This window comes from Apteryx rowi, unplaced genomic scaffold, assembly GCF_003343035.1.
Source record: "Apteryx rowi isolate R43461 unplaced genomic scaffold, aptRow1 scaffold_17, whole genome shotgun sequence".
Lineage (NCBI taxonomy): Eukaryota > Metazoa > Chordata > Aves > Apterygiformes > Apterygidae > Apteryx > Apteryx rowi.
Window position 1 is genome coordinate 3392347 of NW_020447974.1, and position 14047 is coordinate 3406393.

Consider the following 14047-nt stretch of genomic DNA (forward strand, 5'->3'; position numbering starts at 1 on the left):
ACATATGTTGGATTGTCTTTTAACAGTTAGAATAGCCAAGTTTGTCAAAATGATTCAGGTGCCTTGTTTTAGAGAAAGTCATCACGAAGTGGCATAGTAGAAAGCACTGGGTAGTCAACACTAGAAAATCCATCCTCATTCAGGCATCTTGAGTTGCCCACCTAAGATCTGGTACACTCAGATAACAAGTCACTTCTTAAAACTTTGATCGTGTAGACTTTGAAGTGCGTCTTTAACTAGGGACAACATAAACAAGAAAGAATCCAGTATAGAAAATGAAAGAATAGTCCAGCAGTCTAGCTAATTAATTTGTTTTCTTCAAACATTACTTTTTTGTGATGCAAGAAGCTGATTACTTGCAAAGAGAAAAATATTGACTTAATCTATGCAAAAATGTAAGTTTTTAAAAATCACAAAAAATATATTTTATATCCATAGTAGAAATATTATGTGGTGTATTTCTTTGCTCTGATCCTGAAAGGATCTAGCCATATGAGCCTTTAGTATGCATCCTGGGTACAGGCATGTCAGTGACTTGTGAAATTGAGTCTGAACTGATTATAAAATAACTTTATCATCCGTCTTTAAAAGGCATGGTGATCGCGAAGAGTCATCARTATTGCCCCTGATCTCTGCTGGCTTCACAAGGGTATGTATGTTTTGTAATCCACTAGATTGCTCTGATATTCCAGAAGTGTCAGGCAAGAAACTCAGAAGTTTGGTTGTCAGTGATCATTTGTGTCAGTAATCGAATCCGTTTATCCTCTTGTTTATGCTGCTCATTGTTACCTATTTCCCAATTTTCTACACCAGTAGAAAGAGTAACGCTGACTAAGAAGGTGGAGATTCTCAGCAATATAAGAAATGGTGTTCAGACATTTCTACATTATACRTTTATTTCAAAAGAAGTATATGATGCATTAAGTCTCTGCTTTAAAAAGAGATAGGAGACAGTAGCAAGATTGAATAGTTAGGGTAGCAGAGCCAAAGAGTAGCTTGCAATGAACAACAGAATGTGCTGTGGGAAATCTCTTCTATCAAATGCAATTCACATCTGTAAACAGGCTTCAGACATTGTCAAGTGCTGTTATCTATTGTTTGGAGTCACCTGCAAAGTGTTACATTGAGTCTGTTCCTTGGCAACTATTCCAATTAAGCAGGAAAGGTGCTTTATTAGTGCGTCAGTTAAGTGGGTTCCTCATGCATTAAGCTGACAACAGAAAAAAAATGTGCATGATTTACAGTGCGAGTCAGAGTGTTTTGGTGCACACTCACCAGATTGTTTGCTATCCCATCACAGTCTGTTTGTACCCATTTGCTTATTTGTAGTAAGGTCCTCATACAGGAAATGCTAAAGCCTGAAAATAACTGTACTTATATGTAAAGAGTCATTTCAGTGGGCACATAACTAAATAATTCAGAATCTATGTCAAGTTACTTAAGAGCCTTGGAGATGGGATGAATGACAAAGCATAGACAATTCTATTTAGCAGTCTTGATGTGACAGCTTACCTTTGATAGTCACCCCCCTCCAAACTGCCAATGTCCTTGGCAGTGTAGCATGAACAAAGATTTAACATGCGGGCTGATTCCTAGTAAAAATTAGATGTTTCAAAAAAATGTCTGAGAAAATATTGAAGTCAGTGCTGCTGAGCTTCTTATACAAGGCCCAGAATGAATAACCGGGTCCCATGGCAAATATATTTGTCAGGAAGCTTTGCCTTCTTCCATCTGTACAGCTCGGAGTACTAGCAATAATCTCAGATTTGATGACTTGAGACAAATATAACTTTTAATTGTTATTTTAAATAAGTAACATGAAAGCATGTAACTTCATTCAAGGTAGTATTATATCTTGATCACGCTGACAGTTGCACAGACTCAACAGATTAGTTGTACCTCATTGCTATGCCTTCTTTTATGTCAGTTTTTCAAAATGCAGTATCTTGAAGACTTTTACTAGTCCCAGCAAATAACCTTCTCAAACTGCTTACATTACAACATGTTCATTTTTGGCATATCTACTACTTTTTGGTTATCTAACAAGCAAAAGAAAACAGCCTCATACCCCTGTGTACAGAAATGTGCGTTAATGAAATATCTCTAACCTTTTATTTGCAGAGATATGTAGAAAATTCTAACATAATGGCCTGTTACAATGAGTTGATTCAGCTGGAATTTGGAGAGGTGCGGGCACAATTCAAACTGAGGTAATTTTACCAAAAACATCAACAACAAAAATGCCAATTCAGCCACATGCTTAAAATAATATTTATTTTACTGTACACTAGTTAATTATAAAATGTCAGTTAGCTAAAGAAATATATTAAATGTTAAAATACATCTGTATTCAGAATGGAGTTACAATTACTTGTTATCATATACAGTAAGAATTATGTGGATTAAATCTGATCAGATGTCTTTTTTTTTTTTTTTTTTGTCTACAGGGCTTGTAATTCATTATTTACAGCATTAGAGAAAAGTCAAGAAGCCATTGAGATCACAAGTGAAGACCATGTAATACAGGTTTGTTCCAGTTATTTTTATAAGTAGAGAAAATTGCTCTGCGGGCTGACTGTATTTTATTTCATCCACAATTACACTTACTCTTTCTTATGGTACAAGAATTGAACCTARCCTAATGGTTCTAAAGAGATTGGAATGAATTTAGGTGCAGAGTAGAATTTCCTCCATTTAAAATATCTTGCATAAACCAAGTCAAATTTAAAGGAGAACGTTTTCTCTGAAACAACAAGAATTTACCCCCTTGTTTTTAATTTTTGTAATTATTCTTTTATAACACGAATGAATGCAGCCATTGGCTTGCATGCATTCTTTTCCAAAAATAGTATATGCTCATTTGATGCTCTTGAGAACTAAATCAAATTGGTGCTTTATTTAAATAAAGGTAGAACACAGTTTTTGCATTAATCTAATACTGTTTGATTCATCACGATTCTTGGGCCAWCTGTTTTTGCATGTCATCCTCTTTTAAAAATTTCTTTAAAAAGGAAGAATAAACTGTGTTTACATTTTCAGTCCTGAAAAACATCATCTTTATTAGGGAGCTAGTTCCATCCCTAGCTGCAAAGACTGAGAGGAGTGACTTTATCTTGACAGTGGCAATTTCATTGAAGGTTGTGCCTTCTACATCCCTTTTTAAAAAATAACGTAACTTGTCCTGAAGTTGTTTGAAACTATATTTTTTCAGATCAAATTTTGCCCCTCCACAGGTAGCTCCAGAACAGAACCAAGGTGTGGAAGAGTCTTAGAGCTCTGGCAGGCAGGGCTTTCTTCCTTCATAGGGTAGAGGGGAAACTTTAGGAGCGGAGAGCATCCAGTGGCACCCTTTTCATTTCTGTCACATTGAAACATTACAAGTTGAGGCATTCAGATGTTATTATGGGACCCCTGTCTGTAACTCAGCTAGTGAGAGGGTCATTAAGGTGTAGGATATAGGGACCAGCCTTCAGCTTTGTTGGCCAAGAGACACAGAATTGCAGTGAAATGCAACATTCCACTTCTTCCAGTCTGTTTGGCTGAGCTTTGCCTGAACAGGGAAATGGTGGTGATTGGCCCTTATGTGCAGGAAGGCAAAGAATTTATCAATGGTTAAGGCTAATATTCCTATGGAATCCCCCCATCTAAATTGTGATTATTAGGARCACAGAGGTAAGTTTGAGGTTTGTAGGTCTGAGAAGTGAAAGAGCTCATTTCTCAGGAGTTTATGTTGTCTGTCATAACTCTGTGGGTATGTAATACTCAGCTCTTTCCATAATTTCCCTCTCTTTGCTCACATTCACAGACTTGCTGCAGGACTACTACCTCCTAGCATGRACATTTCTGTTTTGCTTCACAAAGAAAAATCACTTAGGCATCTCTTTTAGGAGCAATACATACAGAGATTTAGCTCAGATTGGGAAACAGATCTCTAGGTTTATCAGATAGGAATTCTGTTGTACTTGAAGTATTCTGTTGAATGTTTTTTATTTTTATTTCACAGTACGTCAATCCAGCTTTTGAAACAGTGATGGGCTATCAAATAGGTGAATTAATAGGAAAGGAATTAACAGAAGTGCCTATAAATGAAAAAAAAGCTGATTTCCTAGATACTATTAATTCCTGCATAAAGATAGGAAAGGTGAGTAATAGTATTCTCTCACTTATAATTTGCTACCTTTAAAAGTTATTGTTGTCCAAGGATGGCACATGACACAACTTCTGGCTTCACAGGTGTGTAGCATGTGCAGCTTTCTTACGCAAACGAGAAGAGGAAGTCGAAAATGCTTGTTTCTAAGGGTTCCTTCCTCTTCAGTTGCTTGGAAAAACTGTGTGTTTCATGAAAATAAGTGTTTCTTTATCACATACGCTGTGTGTAGCAAAAGGTGTGGGAATATTAAGGAAAAATGGGAAAACACGATATATCCAATGAGATGCAAATGAGAAACAAATCACATTGAAATATTTCAGCATGAAATGTGGAAGCTGATTTGCAAGTTCAGAATGTAAAAGCACCAGAAGAGACATTTGCAACATCACTTGAGTGTGATAGGCAGCGTCCGCTGCCAGCATCTTTTRCTTTCTAATGGCATGGGAGCTCTCTAATTGATTTCCATTAGAAACGTTTGCTGCACCAAGAAAGTGCATGAGAAGGTGCAGCTGGCTTCAAGGGAGATCATTACAGAGGCACCACCGCTTGCCTGGTAGCTCTGTGATGTTCCTTTGGAAGTGCTGTTGGGGCACCAGTGTGAGGTTGCATCTAGGAGCTTTCATTTGCATCTTGACAACAAAGTGTAAATGCTTCTGATGTGACCAAACGTATGTGTCATCGTACCCCTATAGGAAGACAGATCGTGGAGGTAGCACAAAGAGATTTGGGAATTGGTGTGTTTGCAGATGCGTCAGACCTGTGCTCAGACCTGAGTCAGGATGGCTAATTGGGTCATACTGACTGTCTGCTGGGAAGCACCATGTTATTGACACAGTGCAGGGAGATGCTCAGATGAATCATGGCGCTCGGCGTATCCAGGCAGTGATGCAAAAGCAGCGATGCAAAGTTGTGATGAGTCATGCTGTGTAAAATCAAGGTACTCACACAAGTGAGTATTATTTGATAAGCTGCTCTCCGTCTGGGTGCAGATTGTGTGTGCATTTCAACATGAATGTGTCAAGCGCTTGCACGTGTATTGGCCTTTTGGAAGAGATCCAAGCCATGTACAAGAACTTGGGTTATGATGCTTCACACTTCTGTTGCCTGACTGAAAGTTTATTTCCGTAAATGTGTATAATACAAAGCTGATGTTATGATGGAGTATTTAAGTTATAATTCAAATACATTACACATGTCAGACTTTGAAACCACAACATCAATTCTCAAGATATGAAGTGATCAAATATTTAGTATTTTAGTGTGCTGATAAAAATGTCTTTAATAACAAAAAAGTGTTTTAGTCTATGAATGATAGAAATTAACCCTAATCCATCACTTCCCTTGCACCATATTTTACTCCTGGCTCTAGGACTTCCAACTGTGAAGGCTAATGAAGTATTACTTCTTAAAACCTGTCTGTCTGGAACAGCTTGAACTGTTTTAAGTGGATAGTTCTATTTGCATGTGGTTTTTTTATTTCCCATTGGAACATTTTATAGTATGCAATCTGTGTAGCCTCATATTTACATATTAATAGAAAAATGAATTACAAATGAAATTCTTACAAGGAAGTATTTGCAGGTCCGGTTTTATTGTGTGGAGTAACCTTTGAAATACCCCAGCCCTTTGAAGGTGCTTTGGTTTGAGATGATTTGTGTCAAGATGTTACAGCATTTTCCGAGGTGCCTAACTTGAGTCTGGATGATTCTGACTTGGTCTGTGTGTTGTTTTCACACTTGTGATTTCTTGATGTCCTGAATGTAAAAGACTGCCTCCCATTAGAAATCATCTATGTATTGGTTACAGTAGGTTATAACATACCAAAAAAGCCAGTTGTCTTCTATGATATTCTCCTCTGATTTTGGCTTTTCTGGTTTGAACGAACATGACAAATAACAAAAATAATGGAAAGCAGGATTTTCTGATTTTTAATAAAACTGATCTTTGGAAAGTCTGCATCTATTCTTGAAGTGGATTTTTTAGGAAGATGAACTCTTGCAGTATTTCCCTTCTTGTGCTGACAAACATGCAAACAAGAGTTGACAGACATTATACACCAAAATTACTAATTGTGTGGTGCATAGTGATTCTTGGCTCAGAATGTTCTTTCTTTTGGCAAAAGAAAAATCTCTGGAAGTTCACTTTTTGTTACGATAGCTGGCTAAAATTTGCAAGAAGCCAGAATTACTGAAAGGCATTTTCACCAATCCGTACGTGAGGAGTTAAGAAACAGGTTGTACTTTCTTCATGCATTTGTTTCATGATTCAAATCACATCCATTAAGATGAACTGTGCCATTGTGTTTCTCTCTGGCTCGAGTTCTTGCTGCCTCTGATCTCTGCAGCTTGACACAAAGCTCTTCATCACAGTTTCACTTCTTCTAAAGTGAGACAGATAGCTATCGATAAATCAGACAAGACACATGATTCCTTTCACTCCTTGGGAACTATTTGCGAGATAGATATCTTTATAGAGGGAGTGGGAGAGTGATCAAGCTCTGTGATAAAGGTCTGTGGCAATTCCTTCCTAGACTCAAAGTTACTTTCTGTGAGATGGTTTTCCTGACATTTTCTATTTATTTTCATTTGTTCTGTTTTCTGCAAGTAGCTTGCTGAACTTTGCTGTCTTGTGCAAGACACCCCAAATTTAAAAGGAAGGTTGAACTGGGGTGTTACTTACTGTGCACGAATGAATCATTTCAGTGGGTAGATGCACACCACGGCCTGCTGAATGAAGCCTTAAGCCTCAATGTTAATTTTGAGGATGCTGTATAAAGGCTGGAAGGGGTTTTTTGCTGTCTGTCTATGGTTCTTAGTCTGCATTTGATCCTAGCACACCAGGTCATGCAGAAGTGCCTGAGCACTATATTTGTGTGGCTGTAATGTAGTCATAAAAATGAGCTTGACTGAAGACATGTCTTGAGAGGTAGCTCGTCTCTGTTGGATTTCTAACAGAGGCTCTGTGAGAGAGCATATGGTGTTCTTAAAATATGTATAAGTAATGTCCCTGTGAGAACTTTATATACCAGCAGGAGTTTGGCTTGGACCTCCTCTTTTGCAGAATTCTGCTGACCTTCTTCCTCACATATTTCCTGCCACAGTTTCACGGGTTTTAGAAATTCACAAGTTGAAAAATCCCTCTGTTGACTATGAAGAACACCCTAGTGAATAACTCCAGCCTGTCTTGAACAGGATGCACCTTCAGTGCTGGAATTATCCAGTCGCTGCCTTATGACTTCATCCCCGTGTGCATATTCTGGGTTTATTACCTGGGTGTAGAGATCGATTGCTCATCTCTGCCTCATCCTGGTTGTCAGGAAACTATTGATATGCATACTTTTAATTATGAGACCATTGAATTTTTTGTTGTTTGCTTTGTCCTCATTTATATTCCTCATGCAGCTCACAGGAGAAGATGCTATGTCTGTTTCCGAATTTGTTATGCACAGTTCTTTCCTCTGACAGATCCTTGGAAAAGCCTTTCAGATTTTTTTCTGCACAGCCTGTCACCATGCAGCTCTCTGTGGGCTGCAGTCTTTATTTGCTGTCTCCATTAGAATAAATGCAAAACTGTTCTCTCTGTACCTGTGCTTGTGCCTGGCTGACTGTGAGATCTGTCAGTCTAACACAGATATATCTGTATCATGTGCCTCGTGAAGTTATTTTTACATATGTTTAAAAAATCTGATCCAAAGTTTGTCAAACTCAACTGAAAGACAACAATTTACTTGGTTAAACTTTGCATTAAGTGTATATGCAATATGGAATCAATTAATTATTAATCATTTGGTACTTATTAGAGGACCAGATCAAAATCTGCAGCCATTTAAAAAACACACCAACAACTATTCTAGGGATAGAGATCTGGGTAGGCAAGACTGTAACTCTTGTCAGCAGTCAGGTTGCAGAGACTGGCTCAGCTGGAAGGTCACTGGCTTCTGCGCTGCTGCCGGAAACGAAAGGAGACCTAGGTAGGGTTCCCAGACGTGCTTTTCCTGAGTACGCCTCAATATCCCCGTAGAGAGGCAGCTCCTGACCGCACACCGCACACAAGGGGAGACGTGGGGAGGCCAGTCAGCRTTAAGGCATTTCTGGCTGTGGGACGTGGACTGTGGCGTGCAAGGCCGGCTGGGGTAAATGGTGAGAGGAGCAGTGAGGTGGGGAGGGGATTCGGAGGGAGCGAGAGCTAAGGAGGGGAAGAGTTTGCTGCAGCCACACCTCGGCAGCTCTGCTTGTGCCGGCCTGGCGGCTGCAGGCCCTGCTGCGGGCCACTGGCGTTGGACGGGGTGTTAGAGCATGATAGTGCCTTCTGGCTTCAAAATCTCTGAATAACAGCAGTTACTGTTTTAACTATTTTGTTTAAAAGCGTGGCTTGAACAAGGCAGAAGAGCCATCTTCTGAGGCTCACTGAAAGAAAAAACAAGGCTTTGGAATAATTTGTGTTCTGCACTAGAAATGTCTCGTTCCCAGAGAAAAAAGTTACTTCTTGCTGAAAAATGAGAAATTCCTTCCCATCCTGCCTTTTTTCCCCTTCCATTTGTGAATTTTATCAAAATACAATGATGTTGGTAGTGAAAATCTGATACTGTAAAAATCTTCTACTCATACATGGTCCTCAGGCCCATGTCCCTAAGGATGATGAACCCTGTTAGAGGGGAGGGCAGCCAGCGGGAGGCAGAATCCAGTGGCTGTTTTGGGAGGCTCTGCCTTGCTTAAAAAATGCCAGGATGGATCCCTGTCGTGACTTGAGACCAAACTGCCAGTGTGGCGAGTAAATGGGCTCGGATACCAGAGCACTTTCAGTCGCAGAAGTATTTCATGCTAAGGAATGCCATGGCTTCCCAGCAAGGCGGGAGATGGTGCGGGCCGGAGCGGAGCTGGGCAGGTCCCTGTCATGGTTTCTCACACGACCTCCCTGTCCCGGGGAAGGCAGTGCGGTCAGGGAAGGCAGGCTGGCCAGCATGGTGGTCCCAGCCGTGTGGTGCACATCCTGGACCAGGCCACGGGATCGCTCTCCCCGCTGTGCAAGCCTGCCGGCACTCCCGGAGCCTCTCCACAGCCCTTGCCCCAGGTGGGAGCTGGTCCCGGCTCTTGCTCTTTCACTGGGTCTCTTGCCACGTCCCCCAGCACCCCTGGTCCTGCCAGGCAGAGGACAGGGAGTGAATACCCGGTTCGGATGGGCTCATGCTCCCGTGGCGCCTGAGGCTTGGCTGTCACTGTCGGGGCGCTCTCAGCCTGCCCCTCTGGGCAGTTCCCCGAGCATCGGCAGCAGCACAACAGTTAACCCTAGTTAACTAGTCCCCTAGTTATAAGGGCGCAATTTGAGGGTAAGCACAGTTTAACCAGTCCCAACCCTTTCCCGAACTACCACAATCCCTCCTTTCCACGCTGGACCATCAGCCCGCCTGGTGGAGATGACCCCACCATACTCGGGGCTCTCTGAAGCACGTGGCGTGCACAGCTTCAGGCTCGGGAACACTGCCGGTGCAACTGCAAAGGTCCAGCGCCAGTGTCCTTTCATTTGTTGGTAGGTTTGTTAGAACTGGAAGGATAACTACTCTGTGTAAGAACAACAACGTATTTCTCAAATTTTCTGCTACTGTTTATAGGATTATTTGGAATTTGAATTATTGGGTTTTATAAATAAAATGCCAGGTTAGCAGGAAGACATTTCTGAAGAAGTCTGTAGTGATCTCTAATTGGATTAAGGTAACACCTGAGCCAACATCACCTTCACTACATTGCTTCTTTTTGTCATACGTTCCTCTGACATGTTCCTTGTCTTTGAGACCCTTAAGAGTGAACCTTAGATTTTGTGTTGTAAGGCACTGTTCAATGAAAAAACATATGAAGCTGCAGTTTCTATTTCTGTTTTATYTGACCTTTCCAAGGGTGCCAAATGAAGAGGAATGTATAGAAAACCATGTTGGGTTTGTTGATTGCATTTTGAACTTCTTTTCCCTTGAATTTCTTTTGCAGGAATGGCAAGGAATGTACTATGCGAAAAAGAAAAATGGAGATAGCATACAGCAAAATGTGAAGATAATACCTGTCATCGGACAGGGAGGGTAAGTATGAAAGCTAAAGCTGTGATTTACGTTTGATTCAAGGCTCAGTTTGGTTCAACTTCAACTGCTTTCAGCAGTCATTGGATTATCCTGCTACTGAGTATAAAGAAAACTTATGCAAAGGGAGACTCAGACCTCTGGATTTAATTCCTTGGGGCAAATTCAACTTTACATGCTGTTTGCAGGGAATTCTGCTAATCCTCTCCAAAAAGGAAGCCAGATGTGCTCACTTGTGACTATTTTTCTTCTAATACACTGAAGTGCAAGTGCCTCCCCCTCTCTTTCTGTCCCTTGTGTAGGGCACCATCATATCAACCCACGTCCTGCTCCACTGTTCCCCTGTAATGCTGACCTACTCAAGGCTGTTGTAAAGTGTCTTTCTGTGATGAGGTTACTATGTGCTTTCATCCTCATCAAAATTCATCTGCAAAGATCTCCCCCTATTCAAGCATGTCTTGATTTTTGTGTAGCTTTCACTTGGTCCCTGAACAGAGCATTTAGAGCACACTGGTATACGTTAGTTATGGGTAGATTTATAATAAGGCCTCCCATACAACGTTAGGAAAGAAAGTGGATCAGATTGCATGCAGTTACAGTTTCAAAGCCCTCTAAGGCAACACGTGCATTAATTAAAAGAACTACACATTATCTTCCAGAATTCCCTCTACAATGTATGTTCCTTGGCTGAGACATTCATTTAGAAAGGTGTGTCTTGTCATGAAGGAAAGGCTGAATGCAGCTTCTTCATGCTGTTATGTACTTTAAAAAGAGGGAATCAGTTTTTAATTAGCAGAAGCGTGGTGTTTTAAGTTGATTTAATCCCCTGGAAGTAACTCATGTTCTCTACTCTCCATTAGTAGAGTGAAAACATCTTTTCAGCTTAAGATGCCAAACCAGTAAGAGCAATATGTATTATGTACATTGTTGCTTGGGGAGAAATCTAAGCCCATTTGAAGCTGGCTTAGAAAGTTTTCTGGTAATCAAGACTGCAGTTTGCAGTCTAACTGCTCTATCCCTAAATCCTATAGAAGGTTTGGGCTGTTGAATTTGCACTGTTGCATATTTCTCAGTTATATCATACCTGGAATATCCTATAGTAGCCCTGAAGAAGCGGGGGGGGGGGGGGAAGGGGTTGGGGAGAAAGAGGAAGGAACAGTCTTTGCAAAAAAAACACTTCCATTCTGTATTCCCCATCCTGTGCAGCAGAACTGTGGTTTTTTCCATTCCCTATCGAGTATTCCTGCCAGAACAGGGTTTGTCCTATATTGATTTGTTGTTACTCCCCATTTTGTATATCAGCACTGAATCAGAGCTGGGATTTGGATGGGAATTAACACATTGTTTTTTGCCTACAGAAAGATTAGACACTATGTGTCAATTAGTAGACTGTGCAATGACAACAATAAGGTAAGTGAAAATGGTGATATGCTTCCTTTAGTTTGAGCCCTAAATATTACAAAATAATGGGAAAATTCTGACTAACTGAATTTCTCATACTGATTTGTAGGCAGAAAAAACATGTGAACGTGTTCAGGCTGAATCTCAGACAGGTATGACACATCTCTTTTGTCATAAGAAGTGGAGGACGTGCCTGCGGAAAGATGAAGCCAGTTGCTAGTGGTCTGGCTGAAAACCACTGGTTGCACAAGACAATCCGAAAATAATATTTAGTTAGCAATAAACTAGGAATCCAGTTCAGAAGTCAGCAAAATAGATGCAAGCTCTCTGTCCCTGCATGATTTGTTTTAGAAGTGACACAAAGCAACCCAATCTTGAAAATGCAGTGTTAGGGCCCCAAGTTTGTATTGTGCTGGGTTCAGTGTCACATTTCAGTTGTAGGTGCTGGATCCCTGTGACAAAATTAGAAATATTAAGGACACCATCTATTAAGAATGTTGTCAAGGCTGGTCTATAGCTAGTGGCAGGTATGTTTGCACTGCTTTTAACTGTATTGTGGGATATTTGCCTGTGGGAGGAAATGAGGATGCCCAACCCTACTGTTCATCCTTATCCCACATATCAACTCTGCAGCTGAGACATCTTTGCCATCCATGCAGCAGGTACTTGTTAACTGTAGTCTTGGTAGTGCAGTTTATACCTGCCGGAGCCTAAAGGGGATCCAGAATACGTTGCCTAGTTTGCTGGTGTGCAGTGTACTCTGGGCCACCGATTCTCTGTGGCAGTTGTTCCTCAAGTGAACTCAGGTGTGTTGTACAAGTTGTATCCACAACTACAATTGCACTGTGTTGAGAGAGGAGCTTTTCCCTCCACACTGTTAATTCCCCTCTGCAAAGCCACTTAGGTTTGCTTTGCCAGAGATTATGTTCGGGTTCGTGGCAGCATCAGTGGGCAAGAATTTCAGAAGGAGCTTTCACTGGCTCTCATCTGCTGAAGCGCTGTGGTGAATGTCACTCAGTTGCTATCAGCCTTTCTCTGACTTTCCATTCCTTTAACATACATATTAGGCAGAGGTTATGTCATTGTACAATATCATTGTCTCCCCAGATATTCAGACTTGCAGACACAAAGACAGGAGGAAAGGATCACTAGATGTCAGATCCACAACCTCACGAGGGAGTGATGGTATGTTAAATAAGTAGATTTTTTTGATTTCTATATGTATACATTTTTATGTACATATATACATATCACATGCACACATGCTGATATAATTTCAAGTCACCAGTCCATGAATGACTTTACGTTTGTGGAACAACCCCATTTTATTCTCATGAACTTTGAATCCCTTTTTGAAACAGTGAAGAATGAAAGGGTTCATTTACCATCCTGCATGGGTAATTTCATGAGATTCAACAGAGATACTTTCCAAGTACAAATGGCAGGCTTTAATCCTAACAAAATATTACATTCTTTACCTCTTTTCTCAATAAAAATCTGAAGTTAATTTTCTTACCCTGTTGTTTTCTTTTCACTGTGTTGTATTGTGCTTGATTATATCATCCCAAACTTGATAGATGAGTCACATATTGGAAACTTTTGCCAATACTTACATGGTTTTGTTAAAGCATACATCAGTACCATCTAGGCAGCAGGCACTGGTGAAACATGGAAGTAGGTCTGTAGCAGTGAGAATACAATCATGCSCAAATATGACAAAAATAGCATTGATTCTTTTTCTTAAGAGATGCTCAGCACAAAGAGTAACAGAAATGTGTCTGAATTTTATAGGTAACACAACATAACTGTTCAGAAAAATCCCATTTTGGCCTTTTCTGTATGGAAACTAAATTGCTAACTGATATAAAATGTTGTTCGTTTTTCAATTTCCAATGAATAATAGGCCAGAACCTCTGCTGTTTTAATTTGGCATAGCTATCTTCACTTCAAAGGATCTTCACTGATTTACCTCAGCTTGGAAGCTGACTCATTATGACTTGTCATGTTGGTGCATCAGCTAGCAAAATTGTATGTATCATATAAAAACCTAAGTGTAATTGTTATGTACATGTGCCTGCCAGTTTACACACACATACACATACATACACACACACCCACACACCCCTGCATAGTCTTTACATGAATATTTCATTAAATATTTTATTTATTTCAAATACAAAAACAATACCATGATTTTGCCAGGCTATTACAGCTACTTATCTCTATTCTGGGATAACAATGGTTCAGCAAGCATCTCTTTGCACCTGTGTGTTCCTGGCATAACAAGCATGTGTATACGTTCTGCAATATATCACCTCTGAGGGGCACAACAGTGTATGCAGTTCAGAAAATTAATCCACAGTTCTTGGCTGACTCCTTATGTTGTGCCTTGTTGTTGAAATCAGGATACTGATTCTGCTTTGTTTTCCCCA

At 40.4% G+C, this 14047-nt stretch overlaps 1 protein-coding gene across 2 annotated transcripts in view; it reads left to right on the forward strand.

Moving 5' to 3' along the window:
• Positions 1–14047, forward strand: part of PDE8A (phosphodiesterase 8A) — a 136252-nt gene that overhangs the window by 101892 nt on the left and 20313 nt on the right. For both annotated transcript variants that reach the window (XM_026060606.1, XM_026060607.1), the window contains exons 5-12: positions 592–649; positions 2122–2210; positions 2448–2526; positions 4004–4141; positions 10129–10217; positions 11573–11624; positions 11725–11767; positions 12723–12800. In XM_026060606.1, the coding sequence (XP_025916391.1) occupies positions 592–649; positions 2122–2210; positions 2448–2526; positions 4004–4141; positions 10129–10217; positions 11573–11624; positions 11725–11767; positions 12723–12800 (626 nt within the window). The remainder of the gene's footprint in view (positions 1–591; positions 650–2121; positions 2211–2447; positions 2527–4003; positions 4142–10128; positions 10218–11572; positions 11625–11724; positions 11768–12722; positions 12801–14047) is intronic.